The following is a 24332-nucleotide window of genomic DNA, read 5'->3' as shown; positions in this document are numbered from 1 at the left end:
GCAAATGTAATTAAATTGAAGTGGAACATTTTGGTAAACACTAGATAAATGACCACCCCAAAGCGACTTTTGTACAGTATTTTCATATTTATGGTCCTTTTGTAGAACAATGTCTATTATATTGCCATTGATTTATGTGAAATACTGAAGTTACAACTATTTCTCCAGAATCCAAACTCCTAACTGAGAAATTTAGAGTCTGTTTAAGATTGAACAAAATCAAATGATTGTCATTCAATTGAGAGTAGCAACACTAGAGTAATCTATGTGACTATGTTCAAGCCATTTATTAAATAGTTGTTGTACCAAATGTCATGTAGACTTCTGCTGTGCAGATGTAAACAACTCCCCAGGGCTACTAACTGACCAATGCTGTAATTTGTTGTTCTAGGGATCGCACAAGGCCTGGCCACATCCTAGGAGACCCTGAGCAGGGAAACAACACAGACACTAAAAACATGTCTCTGAGTCCATTTACGCTGATTAGGCTGGTTACACATCTGGCCATGTTGCTTGGGACCTCAGAGAAGTCCCAGGTGAGTTGCTCTAAAAATAAGATGTCAATTATAGTGAAATGCAATTTTGCACTGTTGGGTAATTTGTTGAATAGTTAGCACGATATGTCAGAGTTGATATTGTCTGTACAGCAGCTAGGATATACACAAATGATATCCAAATAGCGATCTCTGCAAAATAGATATAAAACACTACTAATTTGTCTGTTCTTTTAAATCTGACTACCACATGTCCACTCTCTGTTATTTTAGTTTGTCCAGCGCATCATCCAGCCACCAGTGGAGGATGTTTGTATGTTTCTCAGTCTTCACATAATAAAGGATCTGGATCAGCTTTCACAGGCTCTTGGAAGAGGAGCTGACGACACGGTTACAACTGTCCACTTGGTGATCAGATCTCTGCAAGACCTAGTACAGCCCAGTCTATGTAAGATTAAGATGAACCTTTATTAATCTCCAAAGGGGAAATTCTGTTTTGAATTCACACAAAGTACAGTACACAGTACTCATTACAATACAGGTATACACAAACACATGGTACCATGGAGTAGTTGCCATACTCAAGGAGTGCTCACCTCTGCAGTGCCCAGGAGCTGCTTAATATCACAGTTTCAGGGCATGTTCTGCTCCTGTCACACTTGATTCACAGCAGCCTTGTTTTCCTCTGCAATATAAGTCCTGCACCTCTATCAAAACAATCATCATGGCTAAAAGTAGAGAGAAATCTAAAAAGAAAAGAAAAAAATGAAGGTTGAATTTTTTTAGGCTTAGACATTATGACTTGTTTTTTTCATGGGGGATGAAAGAACCCATTGCCAAATTCTGATACAATTCAGGAATACAGAAACTAAAATATGGTCTTACCTTGACTAAATCTGTAAGATACACAGAGAAAACTCTATTTGTATGAAAGGAGCGTACTATTTATGAATGTTTCTGTTTATATATTTAAGTATTTTAAGCTGTAGAGAACAAAATGCATGCTTGATTTTACATTATGCCTTTTGTTTGACTTTGACTAGCTGGAATTGATCCTAACCTAACAACCAAAGGATCCAGAAACAGCTGGGAGACTACTGTGGCTGCTGATATTATGACACCACTGTTGAGGGTAACACCTTTTACCTTTTACCAGTAGATTCTTCTTTTCAACTTAAGAGTGACGATTAAGGTTTTTATAAATTGAAAATAGGCAGTTAGACTCATATGTAGAAAATGTAGTCTAGTCATGAATGTTATTATGTGAGTAATGTTTTTATAATAATACACTTATGTTTCATTTGAAACTGCTTCTCTTAATATTCTGATATGTATTCAACATGCTAATGTTTTGGTTGTTTTCTTGCTTCATACAAATGTTTCCATTGCTGCAGTAAACTCTATCTCAACTACAATACATATTTTGTGTCAAGGATCTTGATCAACTCCTACAAGAAGCCAAGGCCAGCATTAGAACCGACTCCCGTATATCCTCCAACTTCATCATGAGGGCAACCTTCGGTGATGATTGTACTTTCCTAACGTCGCTACCGCAGGGGTCTCAGGTCCACAGCTCAGCGGTGTGGAGCTGCAGGGAGAGGCTCTCGTTGCTCAGCCTAACACACATTCTGGAGCAGAATGATCAAAAGGAGGAACTTCCGCTTCTCTGGAGGTTCCTGCAGAAGGTGAACGTCTTTGTGATGTAAAGATTTATGACAAAATGGCTTTGAAATTACCTCTCTATCAAACAGTTTGATCCAAAGCAAACACTATTAAAAAATGTGTTGATATTCATTTCCAAGGGATGATGTTGGTTATGTTTTTCACATTGAATTAGCAGAAATATAAAGTTTCCGCTTTTACACAACATTAAAATCGAATTAAATGAGTGGGTTAATTTTAGTAAGATTGAACATTAAAAGGATGAACTCTTCACATGTTGGACTCTCCTTGACATTTATTTTATGCAAACTTGAGATAAAATGTAAACAATGCCCAAAATTTGTTTTATAGTTTTAAAGTATCCATTTGCCATGGGGCAGTTGTTTAATTTGCTTTGGGTTTTTTTTCAGGAGAAAGAATTTCGGCAGATCAAGCTCCTTCCAGACATCGTAATCTTGCAAACACGCTTGGTGAGAATGTTCCAGAACGCAACTGACCAGATAGTGGGCTCCGTTGGAGAATTCATTGAGAAGCAAACAGGTACAACTTATATTTACCTGAGCTGTGTCAAGACTCAAGCCTTGTTTGTTGGACCGACTCTCAGTTGAGGGGGAGGCTTAGTGGGGCAGAAAACAACAAATGTCAAAGTGACATTTCACACAATTAATTTTTTCTTTTCCTCCATCCATATATTGTTTTACTATCTTTATATTTTCAACATATTTTTTTCAGAAATGAAGACGTGGTATGAGAAACACATTAACATCTTTCTGAAGACATGGAATCTGCTCAGAGTGTCTGTAACCAGCAGTAAGTAACCCACTCATCCTCCTGATTGTGTCCCAATAGATTTCTGATGGAAGCATTTCCACTGGGTGCATTTAAAGAAATGTCATTTCCTCTCCAAAATAGCAATTTTTTCTAACATCGTATTTGTTCCTTCCTATCCTTTGCTTTGGCCGACGCGCTCACACATCAGACAGAGGTCACATATTTTGTTTGTTTCGTCACTTTTATTTTCCTTTGCTCTGTCATACTTCCACAGACAAATAAATAATAACTTTAGTTTACTGTCAAGCCGTGCAGCGCAGTATTACAAAAAAACGTGTGGCTTCAAACCGAAGAACACAAAAACATCGTCTTAAGGACTCTTATATGCCAGCTAATACAATCACAGCCTCAATTAGCTGATTGTCAACAAGGGAGTGGAAGTTACTCACACATGTGGAGAACAAGTATCGAACATATCTTCAATATTCAGTTTCCCTTTCCAATATTCTACATTTCTTTACACATAATTGAACAATCAAATCAAATATTTACCTCGCTCATGTACTCTCCTAATCTTCTTTTTCTAATGTTGTTGCCGCCTGCTGTAAGTTTAGTTTAAATGTAACTCAATAGTTCATTTGCAACCAAAGCAATGCAATTGCGATTGTTCCACATGTCTATTAAGCAAACTACTTTGTTATGTTGTTTGCATTTACACTGTAATGAATTACTTCTACTACAATATAAGAACTTTGATACTCAACATTGAGATTGCTCTATTCATAAAATAAAAGTTAACATTCAGCATTGTGATTCTTCTCACACGCAACAAACATGATTGATTTAAAATAGCTGTTTTAGGAAGAGAGCTCAGCTTTCAGTGGCCAAAAATAAAACATATTTATTTAGGGCAGCAGTGATTGATTGAACCATGTGAATGAAATATCGCATCGACCACATAATTAAACATTGTTTAATAAGATATAATCAATCATGTATATCTTCTTTCAAACTTACAGGTGAGTTGAAGATCCCAGATGAATTTTGCAGCCAAGATTTGAACCTGGACAGCGACTTGCAGTACCTCTTGCCCCGGCGGCAGGGACCAGGTCTGTGTGCCACCGGTCTGGTCAGCTACTTAGTGGCGCTACACAACGAGCTGGTGAACGCTGTGGATAGTCTGACCGGGGAGGACAGCAGGTACAAAACCTAAATGGAGCTACAAAATAAATTAAATAAAACGTTTTCCTTCAGAGGGCAGACATTTCTGTGTTATTTCTTAACCATAACGTTTGTCATTGTACTTAAGGATACGTTTCTTACTCCAAACAATATTCAGGTTCCCATATGAACGTTGAAAGAGGTTTTACTTGCTTAAAGTAGTTTGCCTGTAAATACAGGCCATTAAATAGCTATATGGGTGACAAAATCCACCTTGTAACACCTTAATGATCCTCAAACATTGTTGAGTGCACTTTTTGTCTACTAGTGGACTACACTTTGGAAAGTATTATCTTCAAATAAATGCATGCAATGATATTTTTTTTGTGATGTTTTTGTCACCCAGCAGTTACAGAGTGAGTGTGGCGGAGCTAAGGGAGCAGCATGTGATCAGCTATGAGCTTGAGAAGGACCTACTTCCTCTGGTGTTATCCAACTGCCAGTACAGCTTGGAACGTGGACATGAGACAATAACACAATATGACCTGCCCATGATCCAGCAGCAGATCATCACCCGCTTCCTGCAGGGAAAACCCCTCATCACCCGCACAGTGAGTTCACACAGCTTGTATTGGTTAGGGCAAATAGAGATGCACTGGTCAAAACTGGCGGGTTGTCAGCTAACATCAGCCATGACGTGTGGCCGGACGTTCTGCCCCATATTGTAGATCATAATGTTTTCTGCTCAAATGTTCATATGGTTGACACATGATTTTGAACACATAAGTGTAAGACTATCATAACACATCGTGTAACATTGGACGCTCTCTGTCCTCACTGAATCCATGTATTATTCACCTGTGTTTGTATGCTAACAATTATTCAACTAAGGTTTGAGATCAGAATTTTAAAAAATCGACTTTTCGAAAAATCAATAATTGCAATTGGTGCATCTCTAAAAAAACTATAAATGGACACCCAAGCTTAACTAGCCCTTTACAGTCTAGGAGGAACAGACTCCAGCACGCCTCGCAAAAGCCAAACCAATACAGACCCTTTGACAGGAGACACATTATTTTGACTTGGTTTGTTATATGCATGTTGTGTTTTACTCATGGCTAAGCAAATCTCATTTATATCTATTTTTGTGGCTTAAACACAGTAAGACATGTTCACCAAGCAGATTGTGACATTGTATTTAACTGTTCCGTTATTATGTGCTCTGTGTTGCCTGACTTATTTTACAGTATCAAATCCCTGCTTCACTAAACTAATTGTATTTGTATGCTTTATTCTAGGGAGTTCCGACTCTGATCAACACACAAGAGAGAGACTATGAAACCATGTTCAAGACTGTTAAAGGAAAAGTACATCAGGTATTAAGTTATATATTAGGTCACCTAATAAAGTCACACGTTTCTTTTTACATGCATTTAAGAAAAGGCTTTTTAATAATTTAAACATTTTACATTAAAAATGGATTGATGATTTAGTTTTGTCATTAAGCATCAGAAAATAAAGAAAATTGTAGATATCCAATTCACAATGATAGAAACAGAAGGAAGGCAAATCATCTCAATGGTACAATCTGAAACCAAAGATTGTTTTGTTATAGTTCATTCATTGATATAGCTCGTTATTTAAGTGTTAATCGTTTACAATTTCTGCTGATTCATTTTCTCTAAGATTTCACTGTAAAATTAATTAATATAAGACAAACACAGATAATTACATTCCTTTAAAGTGCTACTTTGATGTTGTTGCTTTAGTTAGAACCTTTTTATTATAGCTTATAATATATAGTCGGTATTACATCTTGGAGGTAATTCTTATGTAGATATTTAAACATTTAGTTAATTCTCACTATGAAATTTGAAAGTTCAACATATAAATACAGAAAGCATATATTTGCAGTAGATTATGGCTTCAGGCTCTATTCATACGCTGTTATCTTTCAGGCCACTCTGTCCTCTCTGAATCGGAACGCATTGTCCAGAGACCTGGACTCCTACAGTGAGGTGTGTGAGGCACTCAAGATCGCTGAGCTGCTCCTGGGCTTCCTCTCAATGACTGGTGGGGACCCCATGATGTCACTGGTCACTTACCTCCAGGATATCTTGAAGATGGTTCAACGCATCGATAAACACGTATTGCAGGTCAATGCATATGCAGCCTCTATTTCTGGAGCGATAGTTAAGGTTTCCCTTAGCTTAAGAAAGTTTACTTTGTGTCAGTACAAATTGGGCGACAATCACTTCCATTCTAAGCACATAAATAGGATGCTTTGCTTCAGTGTTCATTTGGATCGCAACTATTGTTTTAAGACTGACTTGAAAAGGTGTAAAAGTCACCATTAATGCATACTTTTCGGGGTTGTGAGTAAGGTGATTATCACCTCCAATCAGTTGGACAAAACAACAACATTAAAGAAAATATTTATTAAATAATATCAATCATCAAATTAAAGTGGAAATAAGGTCAAATTTGAATATAGAGCTTTTCAAAAATGTATCTTATCTTAAATACATTGCCAAAACCTAAAAACACAAGAAAACTATAGATTAAGTAAAAAGATGTATAAAGATTCACTGTGTGCTTTCAAAGTGTATAAGACAGCCTCTTGACTGTGCTGTGTTATTTCTTCAGGCTCTGGGCAGATGCAATCTCAGACACTGTGTTTCTCTGTGGCAACTCCTCTCCTCCCTCAGATCGGAAAACATGCTGCGTCTCAAAAGGGTAAGTGTTGCTCTTGTTGCGTTTATGGGGCTGGTTTAAGGGTCAAACAGGAGCACTGCATAGAAAATCACTAAAAAGAAAACCTGGGCACTAGCTTCATGTCTTTTGCCATTATGTTCCATTTATAAATATTGCAGTCCACTACGCCTGTTTATCAAAGAATACTATTTATTTTTGGGCTAATTTCAGAGTGTACTTCAAACAAAATATTTCACTCAGAATATACAGTGTAATTAAACACAAACAAATACCTCACCCCATGTTTCTATAAAAAGGAGCCCTTTTCGGGGTATCCATCAGAGTACCTGATGCCGCTGACAGAGGAAAACAAGACTGAGCTGAAAGGCTTCGTGTCCAGAGGAAATGTGGACCAATGGCTTCTTGAGATGCACGAGTTCCTCCTGCTGAATCTGGGCCGGCCGAGGGCCATCGATGACTTCAACCCAGCCTGGAGGTAATCCTGATAAACTACATATGTAGTTGTTAATGCAACTGTTCCTCCCAATATCCCTGAAGATATAATGGTCAGTTCTGATAAATATTATGCAGCCAAACATCGTTTAAATTCACTTTTCATCCCAACATAGATCTTGTGCAAGATACATTTCAAATATGTCAATATTTAGAATAATGCAGCTATAAAAAAACATGGGATCTTATGCTTGAAAATGTTAATCAATTTAAAAGAAATGTTGACACATATCTCTAGATTGTGCATTGCCCCTTTCTACATATATGACATTGTCTACATTCAATTCTTCAAATTCAAGTTATCTTAATGCTTCCTTGATAATGACTCTGGTGTTTGTTAAATTGCGGAGTCAAGAGTCCATTGCTATTACACTTTGTTAAATACAGTAGTATTTGAGTAGATTTATCCTTGGTTTAGGTATCTTCAACTGGCCTGTGTTGTACTGCACAATTAACCTAGTACAAATATTAAAGGAAAAAAAAGAAATAAGCCCTCAGAATGTAGTAGTCCCTTAATAGGGAAACAAATATATATTTTGAACTTGCTTAATTAATTCACATAATTTTGGTTCAATCAATGTTTACAAACTTGAACAGCCTTGTCGTAACGAGAGAAGTAAAAACATGTGCTCCGTGGTTGGCATTCACAGCCTTGGCCAGTCATCAGTAAATGTAAATGAAAGCATAAAATAATCACTTTGAAAAAACCACCCTGATATTGGCACTGAACCTTTTTGTTTCTGTAAGTTAACAGGGTCCTTATCATCACACAAACCTTTCCCTTTTGTATAGTGTTAAAGAGACGGTGTGTGCCTACATGGACCGTAAAGAAGTGGAAGTGCCTGCTTATGTGGAGGAAAGGTTTCCTGCCAATCTCATGATGTCTCAGATTGTGGAGACCTGGAAATACACCGTCACAGCCAAGCAGGACTTGATGACTGAGGGATGGACTGGATGATTTAAGAGACATTTGAGTTTATCAGGTTAATCATACATTCTCAAAACCAAAAATGTTGATTTTCCTTTTCCTTTTTCCTTTGCTGTTATTGGTTTTTATTTTACAACTTAAAGAATACATTGAAGCTAAACATACTTTTTTTATTTTATGTTTTCTCAGGATTATGTATTTTGGTATTGACCACCAGAATCTCAGAACGTTTCTGCCGAGTGGTATAAGGAATTAGTACAGAAGAAATATGAATCTTTACATTTTATTTGTTTTAATCAAATCTTGCTAACGATATGCCTGCAACAGATGGGATAGTTTATTTGCCTTTTGTTTCTGTTTGTATGGATTTTTCTGTGAAAGTTACGTGTGACTAAAAAAGGAACCTAAACCTTGAGGCCCTTAAAAACAATGAAGCACACTGAAACTGAACTTGATGAAACATTTACTATGTTTTGTCAATCTATTTTTAATCTATTTTAATCATTTGAAGGGTAACTGTTTAAGTTGACATTTTTCACTTGGAAAGAATGTCAGGATCTACTCAGGAAATGTTGATGTATGACTTTGAGGAGTATTTTTAAGGACACGTTTTACATTTTTGGACCAACATTTATTTTCCTGTTGACCACCAGAATCTCAGAGGTAATCGGCATGGTGGTATAAAACATGTTTTTATTATTTCTTAGACATTTTACTTAATATAGTTGACAGTTTGCCGGTTTTTGATTTTTACTTTAGGTTATTTTCTTCGTTTCTTTATTAGATGTTTCTGTGATAAGTATATGTTAAATACTACCTTGAGGAAATGTAGTTATCACGAGCAAGCTGTTCATACTCAAAAACATGTTATTGTATGACTTTGGCAAGCATGTTTTTGTACAGTTTAACCGTTATATTTGATGTTTTGAAGTATTTCTCTTCACATTTTTTGACTAACATTACAGTATATCACTCTTGACCACCAGATTGAGTATTTACTTTGTAACTGTTTCACTTCATATTTTTCAGGATACTTTTTACATTTTTGGACCAGCATTTATTTTACTATTGACCACCAGAATCTAATGACTAATCTGCATGGTGGTATAAAAAGTAGTACAGAAGATTTATGATAGGCTACTCCGCATTTTTTTCATTACTTAGACATTTTAGTAAATATAGCTGAAAGTTTTTTTTTGTTGTTTTTTTTATAGATTTTTTTGTAAGAACTACATCTCAAAGGCTACCAAACATGCCACAACTGGTGGACTTGAGGAAATGTTGCTTGGTGATAACCTTTTTAATGTTTCTTTTCCTATACATTTTTTGACACGTATTTTAATTTTGAACAGCAGAATCTCATATCTTATCAGCATAGTGGTATAATAAACCAGTGCAGAAGGAATATTATACTTTACTTTTTTGAATTTCGTTTTTATATTTCCGTTTCTGCCTTTTCAATGTATTATTTAATTAGCCTTTTTTTGTTTTTATTGTGATGATTTTTCTGTAAAAGTTGTGTGAAAGAGAAAAAACTAAACTAAACCTTGAGGCTCTTAAAAAAAGGAAGCATGCCTAACGCTGCCTTAAACAGTTTTACTGTTATCATGAGCAAGTTGTTCATTTTCTTTTTTATGTGTTTTCAATCTATCTTAATCATTTGAAGGATAACTGTCTGAGTTGACATTTTTCACTTGGAAAGAATGTCAGGATCTACTCAGGAAATGTTGATGTATGACTTTGAGGAGTATTTTTAAGGACACGTTTTACATTTTTGGACCAACATTTATTTTCCTGTTGACCACCAGAATCTCAGAGGTAATCGGCATGGTGGTATAAAACATGTTTTTATTATTTCTTAGACATTTTACTTAATACAGTTTGCCGGTTTTTGATTTTTACTTTAGGTTATTTTCTTCGTTTCTTTATTAGATGTTTCTGTGATAAGTATATGTTAAATACTACCTTGAGGAAATGTAGTTATCACGAGCAAGCTGTTCATACTCAAAAACATGTTATTGTATGACTTTGGCAAGCATGTTTTTGTACAGTTTAACCGTTATATTTGATGTTTTGAAGTATTTCTCTTCACATTTTTTGACTAACATTACAGTATATCACTCTTGACCACCAGAATCACATAATTAATCTGCATTGTAAACTAGTACAGAAGAAATGTGTCTTCCAATTTTGAACATCATTGTGTTTTGATGTTTTTTTCTCTACTTTTGACCAACAGGATCTCAGAACTACTGGTATAATAAACTAGTGCAGAAGGACTGACACCTTACTTTTTGAATTTATTTTTAAATGTCCTTTTCTGCTGTCAATTGATTAGAATTCATTGAGAGAATTGAATTTCTGTCTGAGGAATATGTCAGGATCTACTCAGGAAAATGTTGACGTATTTACAAGCATATTCTGTGTAAGTGTTTCATATTATCTTTTTGAATATTACTCTCTACATTTATTTTACTTTATACCACCTTTTATAATCTGCACGGTCATACAATAAAGTACAACAGAGGAAACTCCCATGGCATGTTGTTTTTTATATTTCTTTTGACATTTTAATAAACGTAGATAGCAATTGACCTGTAATTGATTGTCTTTGATTTCTCTAATATGCTTTACCCGTCAGGTTACTAGTTTTTATTAGGTACATATCCCAAAACAGGACTGGTCGTAGCCTGTTGTAACGCTTGAGTGTTTGAAATCAAATTGATGGAAATGTTGGAAAGCCTGGATATGGCTTTACTCTTAGATTCAGAAAGTCATCCAGACTTTAAACATTTATCTTTAAAGCTGTCCATAATAGTCCTAAATTGTGACTTTGATCATTACCCATTGTGCCAATTATACAGAATATTTTCCATGTAGATCTATTTGTAATTCATACTAAATGGAATTAATTATTTCGTTCAGTTCTGCTTAGTTTTTTTACTTTAAAACCTACCGTTCACTTAACCTGCATGGACATGAATCACTTATTGTAATTTCCATTCAATTACAATTGCAAACATATTGAAGAAACGTGGATGAAGATCAGTAAAATATTAGTTCGATTCCAAATAGTTTTGAATGACACAAAAAAGCTGACAAAAACATTGCCATAAATGAAAACGACTGCCTAACAAAAGTTGTTTTATTCTCATGTAAATAAATTACATCATTTTTTGTTACAAAAATAAAATGAAACCCAACCAACATGAACCAAACTTATGCATTTCAGACAAAAAAAAACTTGAATCTGGAAATCGGACGATCATAATGTGTCTCACAAATGCTTTAACAAAAATGTTTACTTTTCAGGGACTGAATACCTCTCCCCCTCGACTGCCAGTCTATTGATCCACCTGTTGTTGTGATAGGACCATAGGCGCAGACAAGCCACAGAACATCACAAACAACACAAGAGTGAAGAGCAAGTTAAAAAAGGAATTTGTGCAACAGAATTTGGGGCTGGGCAGTTTGTCTGCCATGAGAATTACACCTGAGGAGACAAGTTGACAAAACGACAACTAAAAGCCTCTACCAGTGTAACAACTGAAGGAGAACTGATTTTAGATAACACAATGTGATTGATGACACAAAAGGTTTTTGCAAAGTTGTAATGACACAAGGACGATACTAAAGCAGTCAGCTCTTACTGATGCATGATCATACTAAAAGAAAATGTTACACCAACTTACAGATACTAAAAAACTAAATTCGGTGCAAACGCACAGCTTCTCTTCACGTCTCAGTGTGATTTCTGCAGTGGGCAGTCCAGACAAACATCACAGCAGAAGGAAACATGTACTGAAGGAGAAATCACTCAGATGATAGGATGTTGAAGCTGTAATGTTCACTCAGTGCTGGTTCTTCATGCCCTGTGGTTTGCCTGGTTTCTTATCCTGCTGCAGCTGCAGCTGCTGCTGCTGGCCTCGGCCCGGCCCAGACATCCCTCTGCCACGACCGCCAAACAGACCTGACAACAGACATGTATAAATACAAATATAGAGAATGCTACAATATTTTTGTTACTGTATGAAAAAAATGTACGTTTCAGTAAATAAATAAAAACGTAGAATCTCATAGGTAATCGGCATGATGGTATACATTTTTTTTTTAATTATTTATTAGACATTTTCGTTAATATAGCTGACAGTTTGCCGGTTTTTGATTTTTACTTTAGGTTTTTTTCTTTGTTTTTTATTAGATTTTTCTATGATAAGTATATGTTAAAGACTACCTTGAGGAAATGTTGTCTTTAACAAACATTAAAGTACATGACAAATATAGAGAATGCTACAATATTTGTGTTACAGTATGACAAAATGTACATTTCACTAAATAAATAAATTAAAAAGTTAATGCCAGGTTTTGCTATATAATTACATTTCTCACCTTTTAAACCTTACAATGCATTCTGAGATTTTATTTACACATCTTTAGGGCTAGACTTGATGCTCCTGAGAGTATGTGGACTTTATATTATGAGAAATTAGGAAACAAACTTAAACTGTCATGGCAATATCAATGTTATGACCAAAGGCACAAAAGAAAGCCGTTCCACTCACCTCGGCCGACTCCTCCTCCTCTTCCTTTGCCCTGCTGTTTGTTCTGCTGGGGGCCTCCACGTCCGCGGCCCTTCGACACCACCTCCTCCTTCACCATGTCGATGATCTCATCGGGGATTCGCAGGTACTTGATGGTACTTCCTCTGATGTAGCACTCAGGCATCCTCCAGAACTTATCTCCATCCTGTTAGAGTGGAGAGGGGCTGTCAATGCATTCTAATCTTAATGTGGCTGTGCTTTGTAAAGAAGGTATGCACAACCAGCTTCAGTCTATAGCTCTTTGGTCTGAAGAGGAGCTGTATGTAAGGTTGTGCTGTTTTAAATAGTTATTTAGAGCTGCGAGGATTAGTTGACTTCAATGTTAAGATGTTCTGCTTTTCTCAGTTGTCATATTCCACTAAACTGAATATCTTTGGTTCTGACAAAACAAGGCATTTAAAGACATCATCTTTGACTTGAGACTAGGATGGACATTTGTAACTCGTTTTATAGACCTAACAATAAATCTATAAGAATCAGCAGTTAATAATGCAATTAATATAGAAAATAAATGTAAGCTGCAAGCCTCAAGTGTGCCATTCTTTGTTTTCAGTTTGTGTCTCAAATTATTTGTGTAACTGTTTACATGTCAAAAAACAAACCAAACTAAATAGGAGAGATACTTTATAACTGTCAGTAGCACTACGTCTAAAGTGTTAGTGAAGGCAGAGATGTGAGACCAGAGCTCAGCTTTACCCTCGAGGTGCAGATGACTTCTCTCAGGTTTATGTTCATCCAGTTGTCACAGCTGACCAGGTGCCCGTTATACGTCTCTCCATTTTTCAGCTCCACCAGCTGAAGAGAGAAGGGAAACATAAAACCAGCTGTTTTAGAGTCCAGGCTACAAATTGCAGGCTGGATGAAAGATACTAAAGCACAAGTCATGGATAAAACAACTTATAATTACGTCACAGTTAACATGCCAAATAATTAATGAAGTAATGTAAAGATAAAAGAAAGTGAAATAAGTTGCTGTTCCATCTGCAGCCATAACAAGAAGGCTTCAGTGTCTTCTCACCATAGGATGGTTCTGGGCAGTCTTAAGCAGAGATAGTGGTAGCTGGAAAAGGACAGAAAAACACATATTATACCTTGATAAAGAATCATGAAAATAAGCTATAAGTTATCTTATGTTATTAAGTGTTCAGTTTAAAAAAAATTGTAATTTGAAATAGTTATAATATAATACTTTGCCATAAATAAAAAATGTATACAAATTAGTTTTGTACGTCATGATAATATCCTCGACCAGTGATTTATCTGGAGTGTTTAAACACTGTTTATCATACACTGTCATGTGCGCTAACTCGCCATATTTACCGCAATGAGGCAAACACATACTTTTTTTCGAGTTTTAAGTAGCAAGCTCACAACTTCGGCACAATATCAACTTTATTTGTTGCTGCATGTAAAGTCTGCACGCATTTTAAAACAGCCACTTTGTCAATTATGTTTAGTTTAGATACCGTAACGTAAGCTAATTTCACTTGGCTAGCACAGCATTGTGTGACCAAGCGCTACAGAGCTGCTAACAGTTAGCTGAGCAGCAAGCGTGCCAACGAAAACCTAAAAAGGTAGCTATTAACGTGTTATCGTAACAGTACAAATTAAATACTCACCATTGTGATAGTATGTCTTTATTGTTTTGTGTTTCACTTTTTGTCTAGGCCCTTCACTGACACAAATTTACAAAACCTCCTTCGTCTTCTTCGTTATTTCCGGCGGTATGGTGTGTGATAACGGCTGTATTATAAGATGCTGCCCTCTGTCGTCAACAGCAGTCACTGCAATGCAATCAAAATATAGAATGGAGTGCCTAAGGTTGGTGAAGAAAAATATGTGTTTATAGCGGTTTATAGTTATTATTTCCATACTATCAAAGCTATGATTGTCCTTTTAATGTGTGCTCCAGAAATAGTCAGACAGACAGAGCAACCATATAAAAATGTGTTACCCATTGCTGTAATCTTTTAAAGGACCCATAAACAGTGCGGATTTTGAAATAATGTTCAGCTTTATTGACAACAAAAATTAAAAATCGAATTCATTAATGAACCAATATTAATATTAATACTTTTTGAGAAACGGTAGGAGATTAAATAAAACAAAAAATCTTGTAAAAATATAGTATATTAACTATATGGGCAGGTTTATAGTTTATAGTTTATAGTTATAGTGAGGTTTATAGTCAACATATTTTCTTATTTTACCTTTAAAAGAGCTTGAAAACGTGACTTTATGGATATGGTATTTCTTCAGTTAATGTAATACATTGAAATAAAATAAACAACGTTCTCGTTTTGGTAACATTTTAAATCCTAGGTTTCTTGTCTAAAATAATATTTGTATTGGGTATCAATTCTCATGTTCTTGTTTTTCCAGAATCATACATTGACAGTGTATTGCCTTTCACACAAAAATTAAGTTTCTTCTTATTACTTTACAAAATAAACATCAAAACCATCAATTGGGCACGTGAAATGTACGAACAATCTTTGTCCTAAATAAAAATCATCATATTATTGCTTACGTAATGACGTCACGCCTGACGCAGCCTACAGGCAGCAGCAGGCCGGTTGTTTGTTTGGTGTCTGGCAGACGGAGCCGTCAGCTGTGGAGGGAACTGTCTCTCTTTGCGGTCCTGGTTCACAATAAAAACCAGAAAAAAGGCAGAAAATACTCTGCAACAGGACGGGAGATGGACAACAGTAAACGGACGGTGGTCGTTACAGGTTAGTTGTTTTTTTCCAGCCATTGTTGTCGTGTATGCAGACTGAACATCGGGGTGAAGTGGAGGAAAAGTTGTGGAGGTGACAACTGCTAGCGTTAATGGCGTCAGACCGTTACTGCTTTACTCCGCTGCCAGTCAGTTTAAAGAAACGTTTTGCTTACTAGTAATATTAACAACAACATATCAGGTATTTAGTATGTTTTTTATACATACAATTAGTGTTGCTGATAAGCTAGACGAAATTATCTTTCCGTTGTTGTTTCCTGTCTTACTTCGAAGGCCATGTAACGCTAAACACGTTAATAAACCGAGTTTCAGTACAAATCTAATGGATCAAAGATATGTTCTTTATCTTTCACTTTATTTATGTGTTTCAAAAATAATAAATATAAATAAATTTAAAAAAAACAGAACAAATGAGTAATGTATACAATTGTCTAAAAGACTGTTTTATGTTTTATGGCGGTATTTTGTAGTGATAGTGAAAACCTGTTCAAGTTCCTGTTAAAGAAATAGCTGCTGTAGGGCTTTTTCTTCATGGTTTTATGTTAATTGTTTCACAACAGTTGGACTTGTTTTCCTCACCAGGCCTCGTCCAGACATGGTTTCATTACAGAGCTGGGCAAAGTGTTTCAAATAAATAACATAATAACAAACCAATGATTGTGTACCAGTTATACATATCCTAACAGTATTATGTTCTGTCCAGTGTCTGTGTGAAGCTCATCCATTTTACATCATATATCACATTGCTTTGCATTATAAAATGAAAGTCTGGAAATGTAACTGTTCTTTTTTTGGGCTGTCTCCTCCCATAAAAGCTGCTTTAAGATTCATTTTAGGAAACACATTTTGCACAACCATTCATTTAAGAACAAGTAATGTTTACAGAGATATTACAATATAAATCAATATTGATGTTAAACTATGGTGTTCTTTTGTTGGTTTACCAAAACAAGACTCACTGAAACTTCAGTTCCAGCCACTTTAATATAAAGTTTACTAAATGCACAAACTACAGGCTTGAATATTGAATCTGCGGAGTATAACAGCAGCAGAGAGTTTTCAGACACAAAGGGGTGCAGAAGCTGGCAGTCCCAGCTGATACGAGACGCGTATATTGCCTGGGAACAGCACCTTCACAATAGCGGGGCGGCTAGCAGCTGTCGGCCCCTCACTCTGCTCCTTTTCAGCTGCCTGTCAGACAGACTGGTCCCCCTCCACCCAACCCCCAGGGACCCACTGACCCTTGGAAGGGTTGGTGGAAGGAGATCAGTTATAGATCCCTATATAAACAAGCCTGAGTGAATATCCATAGGCCGCTGCTGAGATTTGATAGGTCGTATGGAGTGATGCATGGAGTGACTTTTAGAGAAAGTGATTGATTTGAATTTGGCTATTCAACAGAAACCTAGACATACACATTTCAGTTTTTTTCTGAAAATCTAATATTTTGGAAATGTTAGGTCTGTGTACGTCTCAACTACTTTATAGTACAAATGCAATATTCAGCTAGTAATTTACAAATAAAATGTATGAGAGTATCTAGCAGTCATATGATAATACATTTAAATGTATTTCTATTCATACCCGTACAACTACTTAAAGATTGCAGTAAGATGTATAATAGTATTCTGTTAGTGCAATGCAAGTTTACATAATTATGTGTAGAAACCAACCAGACAGCAACTAAAATAACGTACCTGTTTTGCAGGTTTTGGGCCATTTGGAGAGCACACCGTCAACGCCAGCTGGATAGCAGTACAGGTATGTTTTGCCCCTCTATTTCTCTTTGAATTCCCATATTCAATATGTTTTAAAGAATCAAACAGACATCAGTATGACCATCAGTGTGTTTAGGTTAAACCCAGACTGTTTGATTCATCTGTTTGCAATTAAAGCATTTTTACAAACAATTTCTTGACTTTGCATAAATAATTAATTAACTAGACCTTTTACAAAATGCTTTCTATTCAACTTGGAGTGTAAACATAACCACTGATCACCCCTAAATATGGCATACTAACTAAATGAAGCTTATAATGTTTTTAGTCAAGACCTGACCTTGAGTACAGTAAGTAGTCTTCATGGTGAATTGTTAATATTTGTAATAAATAAAATAACATATGAGCAATTGTGTCTTTTCGTAATGAGCTTTTTGTGTGGAGCCTGTTTTCGAGGCGGTCACATGATGCTCTGATAGTTACCGGCCGGTTTCTCACCGTGCAGCAGCGTGTCGAGGCTCTCCATGTCCTGCTGGACAAACTGCATGTGGGGGGTGACAGTGGTTGTCAGGGTGTCTAGACAGACTTGATAAGGATATTAAAGGCAAACAAAAGGCCACTTTGTGGCGGGGTCAGAGACGTGGTCAAACAAGACTCTTCAATAGGTGGGGGTCAGTGTCCAGGGCTGATTGTCCTGCAGAGAGATGGGGGGAGGCGTCAGTCCACTGACTGTGAATTTGACACAGATTTATCTTACTTATAATATGTATGATTCCATCTTTCCCATCTGGCGCTTCTCATACTATTTAAAACAATTGTGTATAGCCATTTTTTTAAATAATGTTATTTGGAAAGCACAAGGCGAGACGAGAAACTGCAAAAAAAATTACCTTTCGACTTATACCAATTCAAATAGGGATCATTAACATATATTATTATCATTGGTTCTGAATAGATTTTTGTTATGGATAAAAATCTCAAATAAAAATGTTAAACAAACATCTCAAAGATTGTAATACAAATGGATATATTTAAAGAGATTTGGAAAAATGTCTATTGTGAAACAAAATAGCTTAAAGCTTTAGATTTAAAAATGAACGCTAACGTGCAAACTAGTGACCCAGGAATATTCAAATGTTCACAGTTTAAAGACACCATGCACAATCCTAATCTGAAGCTGTGCATTCATTTAAAGGGTCTAGTTGAAAGTGGTGACATCACGTTAATGTAAGGTTTTTCCCATTGGGTGGGATAACAGTCAGTGTCAGTACCCTTAACCCGACATAGGGCAAATTTAAGGACATATTTTAAGGTCAATTGGCTGTTTTAATTTACAAGATGGAAACACAGATGGAAAAGGGAAAAGAAGGTTGTTGTTGTTTCTTATAAAAGTTAATAGATCTAGTTTCTCTACGTTATAACATAATATTAACACTAGAATCAAAGTTCCACCATTTTGTCTATTTTTAAAATGAAAAAAAGGATTTCAGCTTTGATGTGTTTGTTCGTCAGGAACTGAAGAAGCTCGGACTGGGCAGTGAAGTGGACCTGCATGTGTCCGAGGTTCCTGTAGAGTACCAGACAGTCCAGAGTTTGGTTCCTTCATTATGGAAGAAGCATCATCCACAGGTAAGAGGAGAATGTGGACTAACCTCTCCACACTATTGCCCTTTTAAGACTTTAATACAACAACTCTTGTCTGCCTCAGTTCCAGTGTAGGTCTCATTTTATTGCCACAGGATTCACAGGTCTTGTGTAAAGGCAATTTAAAAGTATGATTGGATCTACTTTAGGCCCTGAGAACAATCAGATCATGAGACCTGTTGTTGAATTCAATTACGTAAGAAAATGACAACATTGATATTCTGGTTTAGAAGGGCTCTGTTTAGTGGTTCTTAGGCTCAGACCTTTGATTTGTTTCTAATAAAAGAATAATTAGCTTCTTTCATTAGAGACCTCAGGTGCAGAGAAGATGATGCCACAGGCGTATTGCGAATAATTTGTCCTTCTTGACAGTAATATGATATGAATTCTGATGTGTGCTTTTATTGCTTCCTTTGTCTGCCAGTTGGTGGTTCATGTTGGAGTCTCAGGTATGGCCACCACTGTCACGTTGGAGAAGTGTGGCAGAAATCACGGCTACAAGGGCCTGGACAACAGCAGCTTCTGTCCTGATTCACAGTGTTGCATTGTGGGAGGCCCTGACTGTATCAACTCAGTCATTGACATGGAATCAGTCTGTAAGAGAGTGACCTCCTCAGGGCTGGGAGTAGCTGTGTCTGTCTCCAAAGATGCTGGAAGGTAAGGATTTAGAACAAAAATATATTGTCTGAATAAGCTTTTTGTTTCGCTTCACACCTATCAGACACATGCTTCAGGTCCTAAAGTGATAAAGCCATGAAAACACATTCCTGAACTTTGTTGAACACACACATCAGACATCAACTATATTCACTCTCTGCATTGAGACCTACATTTGATTAAACAATTTGCATTATGTTTGACTGAAAGCTGAAGTGAAACTGTGTTTGGAAGTGGGATGTTGTGGGTTGTTAAAAAAATAAGTCAAATCAGTCCCGTCTGTGCAAATCTGACCAACACATTATAGCCTTCATAAAACACTTAATTAGGACAATTAATGAATGTAGAATTGGACTGAATTAGTTTTAGCTTGGTGTACTTAAGGAAACTGGCAACTAAGTGTGGCATTACGTACTATAATTTATTTCACAAACCAGCTGATAAACGTGCTGACACTGATGTATCTGTGATAAACTCGTATCAGCCATGCTTAGATATGAGTTATAATAGTGGTTAGTTTATCTGATCTTAATATTGTTGTCAATACATATGATATGTTTCCACATTAAAATCTTTTAAAAAAGGACTAGACCTATTATATACAGTTGCAAGAAAAAGTATGTGAACCCTTTGGAATTACCTGGATTTCTGCATAAGTTGCTCATAAAATGGAGGAAGCCACTGCTGTCCAGAAAAAACATTGCTGAACGTTTGAAGTTTGCAAAAGAGCACCTGGATGTTCCACAGCACTACTGGCAAAATATTCTGTGGACAGATGAAACCAAAGTTGAGTTGTTTGGAAGGAACACACAACGCTATGTGTGGAGAAAAAAAGGCACAGCACACCAACATCAAAACCTCATCCCAACTGTGAAGTATGGTGGAGGGAGCGTCATGGTTTGGGGCTGCTTTGCTGCCTCAGGGCCTGGACAGATTGCCATCATCGACGGAAAAATGAATTCTCAAGTTTATCAAGACATTTTGCTGGAGAACTTAAGGCCATCTGTCCACCAATTGAAGCTCAACAGAAGATGGGTGATGCAACAGGACAACGACCCAAAGCACAGAAGTAAATCAACAACAGAATGGCTTCAACAGAAGAAAATAGGCCTTCTGGATTGGCCCAGTCAGAGTCCTGACCTCAACCCAATTGAGATGCTGTGGCATGACCTCAAGAGAGCGATTCACACCAGACATCCCAAGAATATTGCTGAACTGAAACAGTTTTGTAAAGAGGAATGGTCCAAAATTCCTCCTGACCGTTGTGCAGGTCTGATATGCAACTATAGGAAACGTTTGGTTGAGGTTATTGCTGCCAAAGGAGGGTCGACCAGTTATTAAATCCAAGGGTTCGCATACTTTTTCCACCCTGCACTGTGAATGTTTACATGGTGTGCTCAATAAAAACATTAAAAAACATATAATTGTTTGTGTGGTTTTAGCTTAAGCAGACTGTGTTTGTCTATTGTTGTGACTTAGATGAAGATCAGAACACATTTTATGACCAATTTATGCAGAAATCCAGGTAGTTCCAAAGGGTTCACATACTTTTTCTTGCAACTGTAAATGTTTCCGACAAATGTCCAACCTAAGGAAATCTGTAATTATAATCAAAGCAGCGGCCTGTTTGATTTGGTCATCTGTAGTGGCTTCATCCACTTTGAGCATGCCTCCGCAGTGTGGTTGTTTGCCAGAAGGTGAGGTTTTAGCCAGATCTTGGTAGCTTTTAATTATACATTTAAAAAGCAATAAGGATGTTGTCATCCGACATCTAGATATTAAGATGTGAAAGAAACAAGCTGAGCAAGATTTTGCGGCATTTGCACAGCATTGAAGAAACACAGATTTTTTATTAAAATTTGAACGTGGATATGGTGAAAACCTCCTGAACAATGAACATCCTAACTACCTCCCACCCTGTACCACGCTGCCACCAAACTCAAGTCTTTTATCAATGTTTAATATTGACATCCCTAGTGGTAGAACAAATCATGTATTGCTAATCTATAGGGAAGGTTTGCAGAGATGTACAGATGCTATCCTTTCTCCCTCAACAGGTATCTGTGTGATTTCACCTACTACACGTCTCTGCACCTGAGCCATGGTCGCTCTGCCTTCGTTCATGTGCCTCCTCTGGGAAAGCCTTACAGCGGGGAAGACCTGGGCCGGGCGCTGCAGGCCATCATCCAGGAGATGCTGGAGCTTATAGACCAGGCCGAAGAGAAAATCCACTGCCAGCAGCAGCACTTCCACTAAGTGACCTCCAGATGCCAACCAGCCTCTCCAACCCTCACCACAAAAGAGAAATTGCACTTAACCACAAGTAGCCGAACTTCTTCTCTTTTTATTTTTGTCTTTACTTGGATAGAAGGAAAACTTCAGTTTGTCTCCAGCGTTTGTCTCTCTTGGTCTTCATGTTTTTCTAGCCCTGACTCAGTTGTGTTTTTATGTCTCCCGATGGTGAGAAGATATAATGGGAGTCTCAAGCCTAACTGTGCCATTTCACACTTGATGTTGAATTGTTTCTTGAGTCCTTTTTCTTTATAAGAAGTTGTTATTTTTGCCTTCTTTTACAAAGGTTATTTAATCAGGGAACGGGTTGGTTCCAGCTCATATTCCCCCACAGTTTTATTGGCCCAACTCTGACAAAACAAAAACCCCTCATTGAGACCTGGCCCTTCAGGCAGTGCAGTGTTATTTTACAGATCTCGAGTTCAGTGATTTAGTGGTAGGTTTTATAGAATGATATCAAGGCTGCACAATTAGAAAATATAAAGCATTGCAATTATTACCACAGACATTGGACAGATTAAATGAAACACTCTTCTCATGGGAGATGTGTCTTGAAAGTTGTGTTTATTTAATATAATGATTAATATCTTTTTACCTTTTTCCTTGATCAAAAGCTTTCTGTTGCTCGCTCCCTTCATTGAATCAGATATAGCTGCTTATTTTACCTGAGGATTTGATTTGATGAAGTTGGACTCTCAGTTCAGAGTTGGGCCTGTCATTTCTATTTCTGTAGCACTTCCTTTATCTTGTTTTTACATTTTTACTTAGTCCGGAATATGGACAGAACTTGTAGCCATGTGAATCCTAGCATTTACCATTTTTATTTTCAGTCAACTTAACTTTCAGACAAGACAGATCCATATGTTCTAATTATTATTATGATGCATGTGAGGTATGCTTTGTTGGTGTGTTTCGCTTTATATTCCTGAGCTTTGGTTTGTTTTGACCTGTTTAACAAAATGCAGCAGATTCCTTCACTGTTTGTGATGGTGCCTCTTCCAGTTATATGTTCTGTTTTATGTCTTTTTAAAGGTTTTTCTGTTCCACTGTGTATACCAGCTGAGTCGTCAAAAAGCCTATGTGAACAAACACAGTTTCAGCTTGATCAGATTTACTATAGACTTAATTATTATTAAATGGCCTTCACTTTACTTCAGCACCCTGTGTATCCACAGAAAATCGATGTGTCTGTATTAGACTCCATAACTAGTCTTGGGAAGCAAACTACTTAGAGCTGCAGCAGTCCATTGGCCTTTCATGAGATTTAAATCAAATGTTTTTTCATCAAGTTGATCCCACTACATTTGAGTAAATTGACATTATTTTTCAGCTGTGTGTATCATTTGAAATGCCAGCAACATGGTTTGTGCCACAAGCTAGCATCCTGGAGCACTGAGCTGAACAGAACTGAAGTTCTTCTCAAACCTTAATTTTAACTTTTTCGTTAAACTAACAACTAAAACAACTGTTTCTTTCAACAACTCTTATGGACTTGTTAAAAGAGGTGAGACGGTGAGGTTGTTGTTCTGAGTTGTAGGTGCTGATATTTTACTGTGTTGGTTTGTGAGTGCTGAGAAGTGAAAAGGTTGTGGAGGAGCTGCCCCCTAAAATGTTGCTCACAAAAGTGAAAGCCTCAAGTTTACAAATGTGATGACCTCTGACCCTGTGCCTTGCTGTTCTTTATGTATGTTATGAAAAGGCCTTAAAATACTCAGCAGGTCAGTTCAAAGATATATTACTGATGCTGTCCATTCAGATGTGTGGCTACCTCAAAAACACGTTTTTTTGTATCTGTGTGTGTGTTCTCTTGTACAATAACATTATGGTTCTGTGATTTATTGAGTTTCTCTGTTTAGGCAGAATCCTCTGAGAACTGTCTTCTGTTTCTGACATTAACAAAGCACTGTTACAACAGGTAATCTTGGCTTTTAAAATGAAAGGCTTTGAAATAAAGAGAGTTAAGTATTACAAGTTGTCTCTTATTACAACAATGTCTATTAACTTATCAGTTATGTATATCAAATGCATGTATTTACTTGTCAACTGTGCTAATATAAAGTTGGAGGTGTTGACATAAAAGGCCATATCATAGAGGATAGATGTCACTATGAAGCAACGCTGTGTCGCAGATAATTGGAAGGACATCTGGACTCATGGTTTACTGTACTCAATTTGTTTTAAATGTAAGCAATGTAAGATTTTATATGTTGTGGTCGTTCTGCATAACAAGTATTTTTACTGTTAGCGCTTTAAGAATATTTGTTATTCTTTGGATGCATTGCGTTTACTTATGTAGTATTTCAATACTGTTTGTTTTTTATGAAGGGCAACATTTAGTATGTTGTATTGTTTCTTGTACTAAAGTAAACATTAAACTATCTGACTACCTGAGACTGGGAATATGCCTTGTTAAAATGTAAGTGTTTAATTGTAAACTAAATAATTAGAATTTTAAGCACA

The 24332-nt window shown here is 36.6% G+C and overlaps 3 protein-coding genes across 3 annotated transcripts in view; 2 read left to right on the top strand and 1 right to left on the bottom strand.

Moving 5' to 3' along the window:
• Positions 1 to 10817, top strand: part of LOC307019588 (E3 ubiquitin-protein ligase rnf213-alpha-like) — a 48422-nt gene extending 37605 nt beyond the window's left edge. Inside the window, exons 53-65 of the mRNA XM_079650595.1 lie at positions 392 to 536; positions 768 to 942; positions 1538 to 1626; positions 1928 to 2179; positions 2567 to 2696; positions 2889 to 2966; positions 3947 to 4127; positions 4495 to 4699; positions 5387 to 5464; positions 6047 to 6244; positions 6735 to 6824; positions 7100 to 7278; positions 8088 to 10817. Coding sequence (XP_079506721.1) covers positions 392 to 536; positions 768 to 942; positions 1538 to 1626; positions 1928 to 2179; positions 2567 to 2696; positions 2889 to 2966; positions 3947 to 4127; positions 4495 to 4699; positions 5387 to 5464; positions 6047 to 6244; positions 6735 to 6824; positions 7100 to 7278; positions 8088 to 8253 — 1966 coding nt within the window. The 3' untranslated portion in view covers positions 8254 to 10817. The remainder of the gene's footprint in view (positions 1 to 391; positions 537 to 767; positions 943 to 1537; positions 1627 to 1927; positions 2180 to 2566; positions 2697 to 2888; positions 2967 to 3946; positions 4128 to 4494; positions 4700 to 5386; positions 5465 to 6046; positions 6245 to 6734; positions 6825 to 7099; positions 7279 to 8087) is intronic.
• A 537-nt stretch (positions 10818 to 11354) lies between these two features.
• Positions 11355 to 14572, bottom strand: lsm4 (LSM4 homolog, U6 small nuclear RNA and mRNA degradation associated). The gene is made up of 5 exons (XM_079652849.1): positions 14444 to 14572; positions 13843 to 13884; positions 13521 to 13619; positions 12786 to 12969; positions 11355 to 12193 (listed from the first exon to the last, which is right to left on the bottom strand). Exons 1-5 carry the CDS (start codon positions 14444 to 14446, stop codon positions 12075 to 12077), a joined length of 447 nt encoding a protein of 148 aa, XP_079508975.1. The 5' UTR covers positions 14447 to 14572; the 3' UTR covers positions 11355 to 12074.
• Positions 14573 to 15394: 822 nt separating this feature from the next.
• Positions 15395 to 24263, top strand: LOC307021067 (pyroglutamyl-peptidase 1-like). Its single transcript, XM_079652840.1, has 5 exons — positions 15395 to 15556; positions 17270 to 17322; positions 18792 to 18908; positions 19348 to 19580; positions 21638 to 24263. The coding sequence occupies exons 1-5, from the start codon at positions 15523 to 15525 to the stop codon at positions 21834 to 21836; spliced, it is 636 nt and encodes a 211-aa protein (XP_079508966.1). The 5' UTR covers positions 15395 to 15522; the 3' UTR covers positions 21837 to 24263.
• Positions 24264 to 24332: the final 69 nt, after the last annotated feature.

Source organism: Notothenia rossii (genome assembly GCF_949606895.1).
Source record: "Notothenia rossii genome assembly, chromosome: 1".
Classification (NCBI taxonomy): domain Eukaryota; kingdom Metazoa; phylum Chordata; class Actinopteri; order Perciformes; family Nototheniidae; genus Notothenia; species Notothenia rossii.
This window is presented reverse-complemented; position numbering and strand designations above follow the sequence as displayed.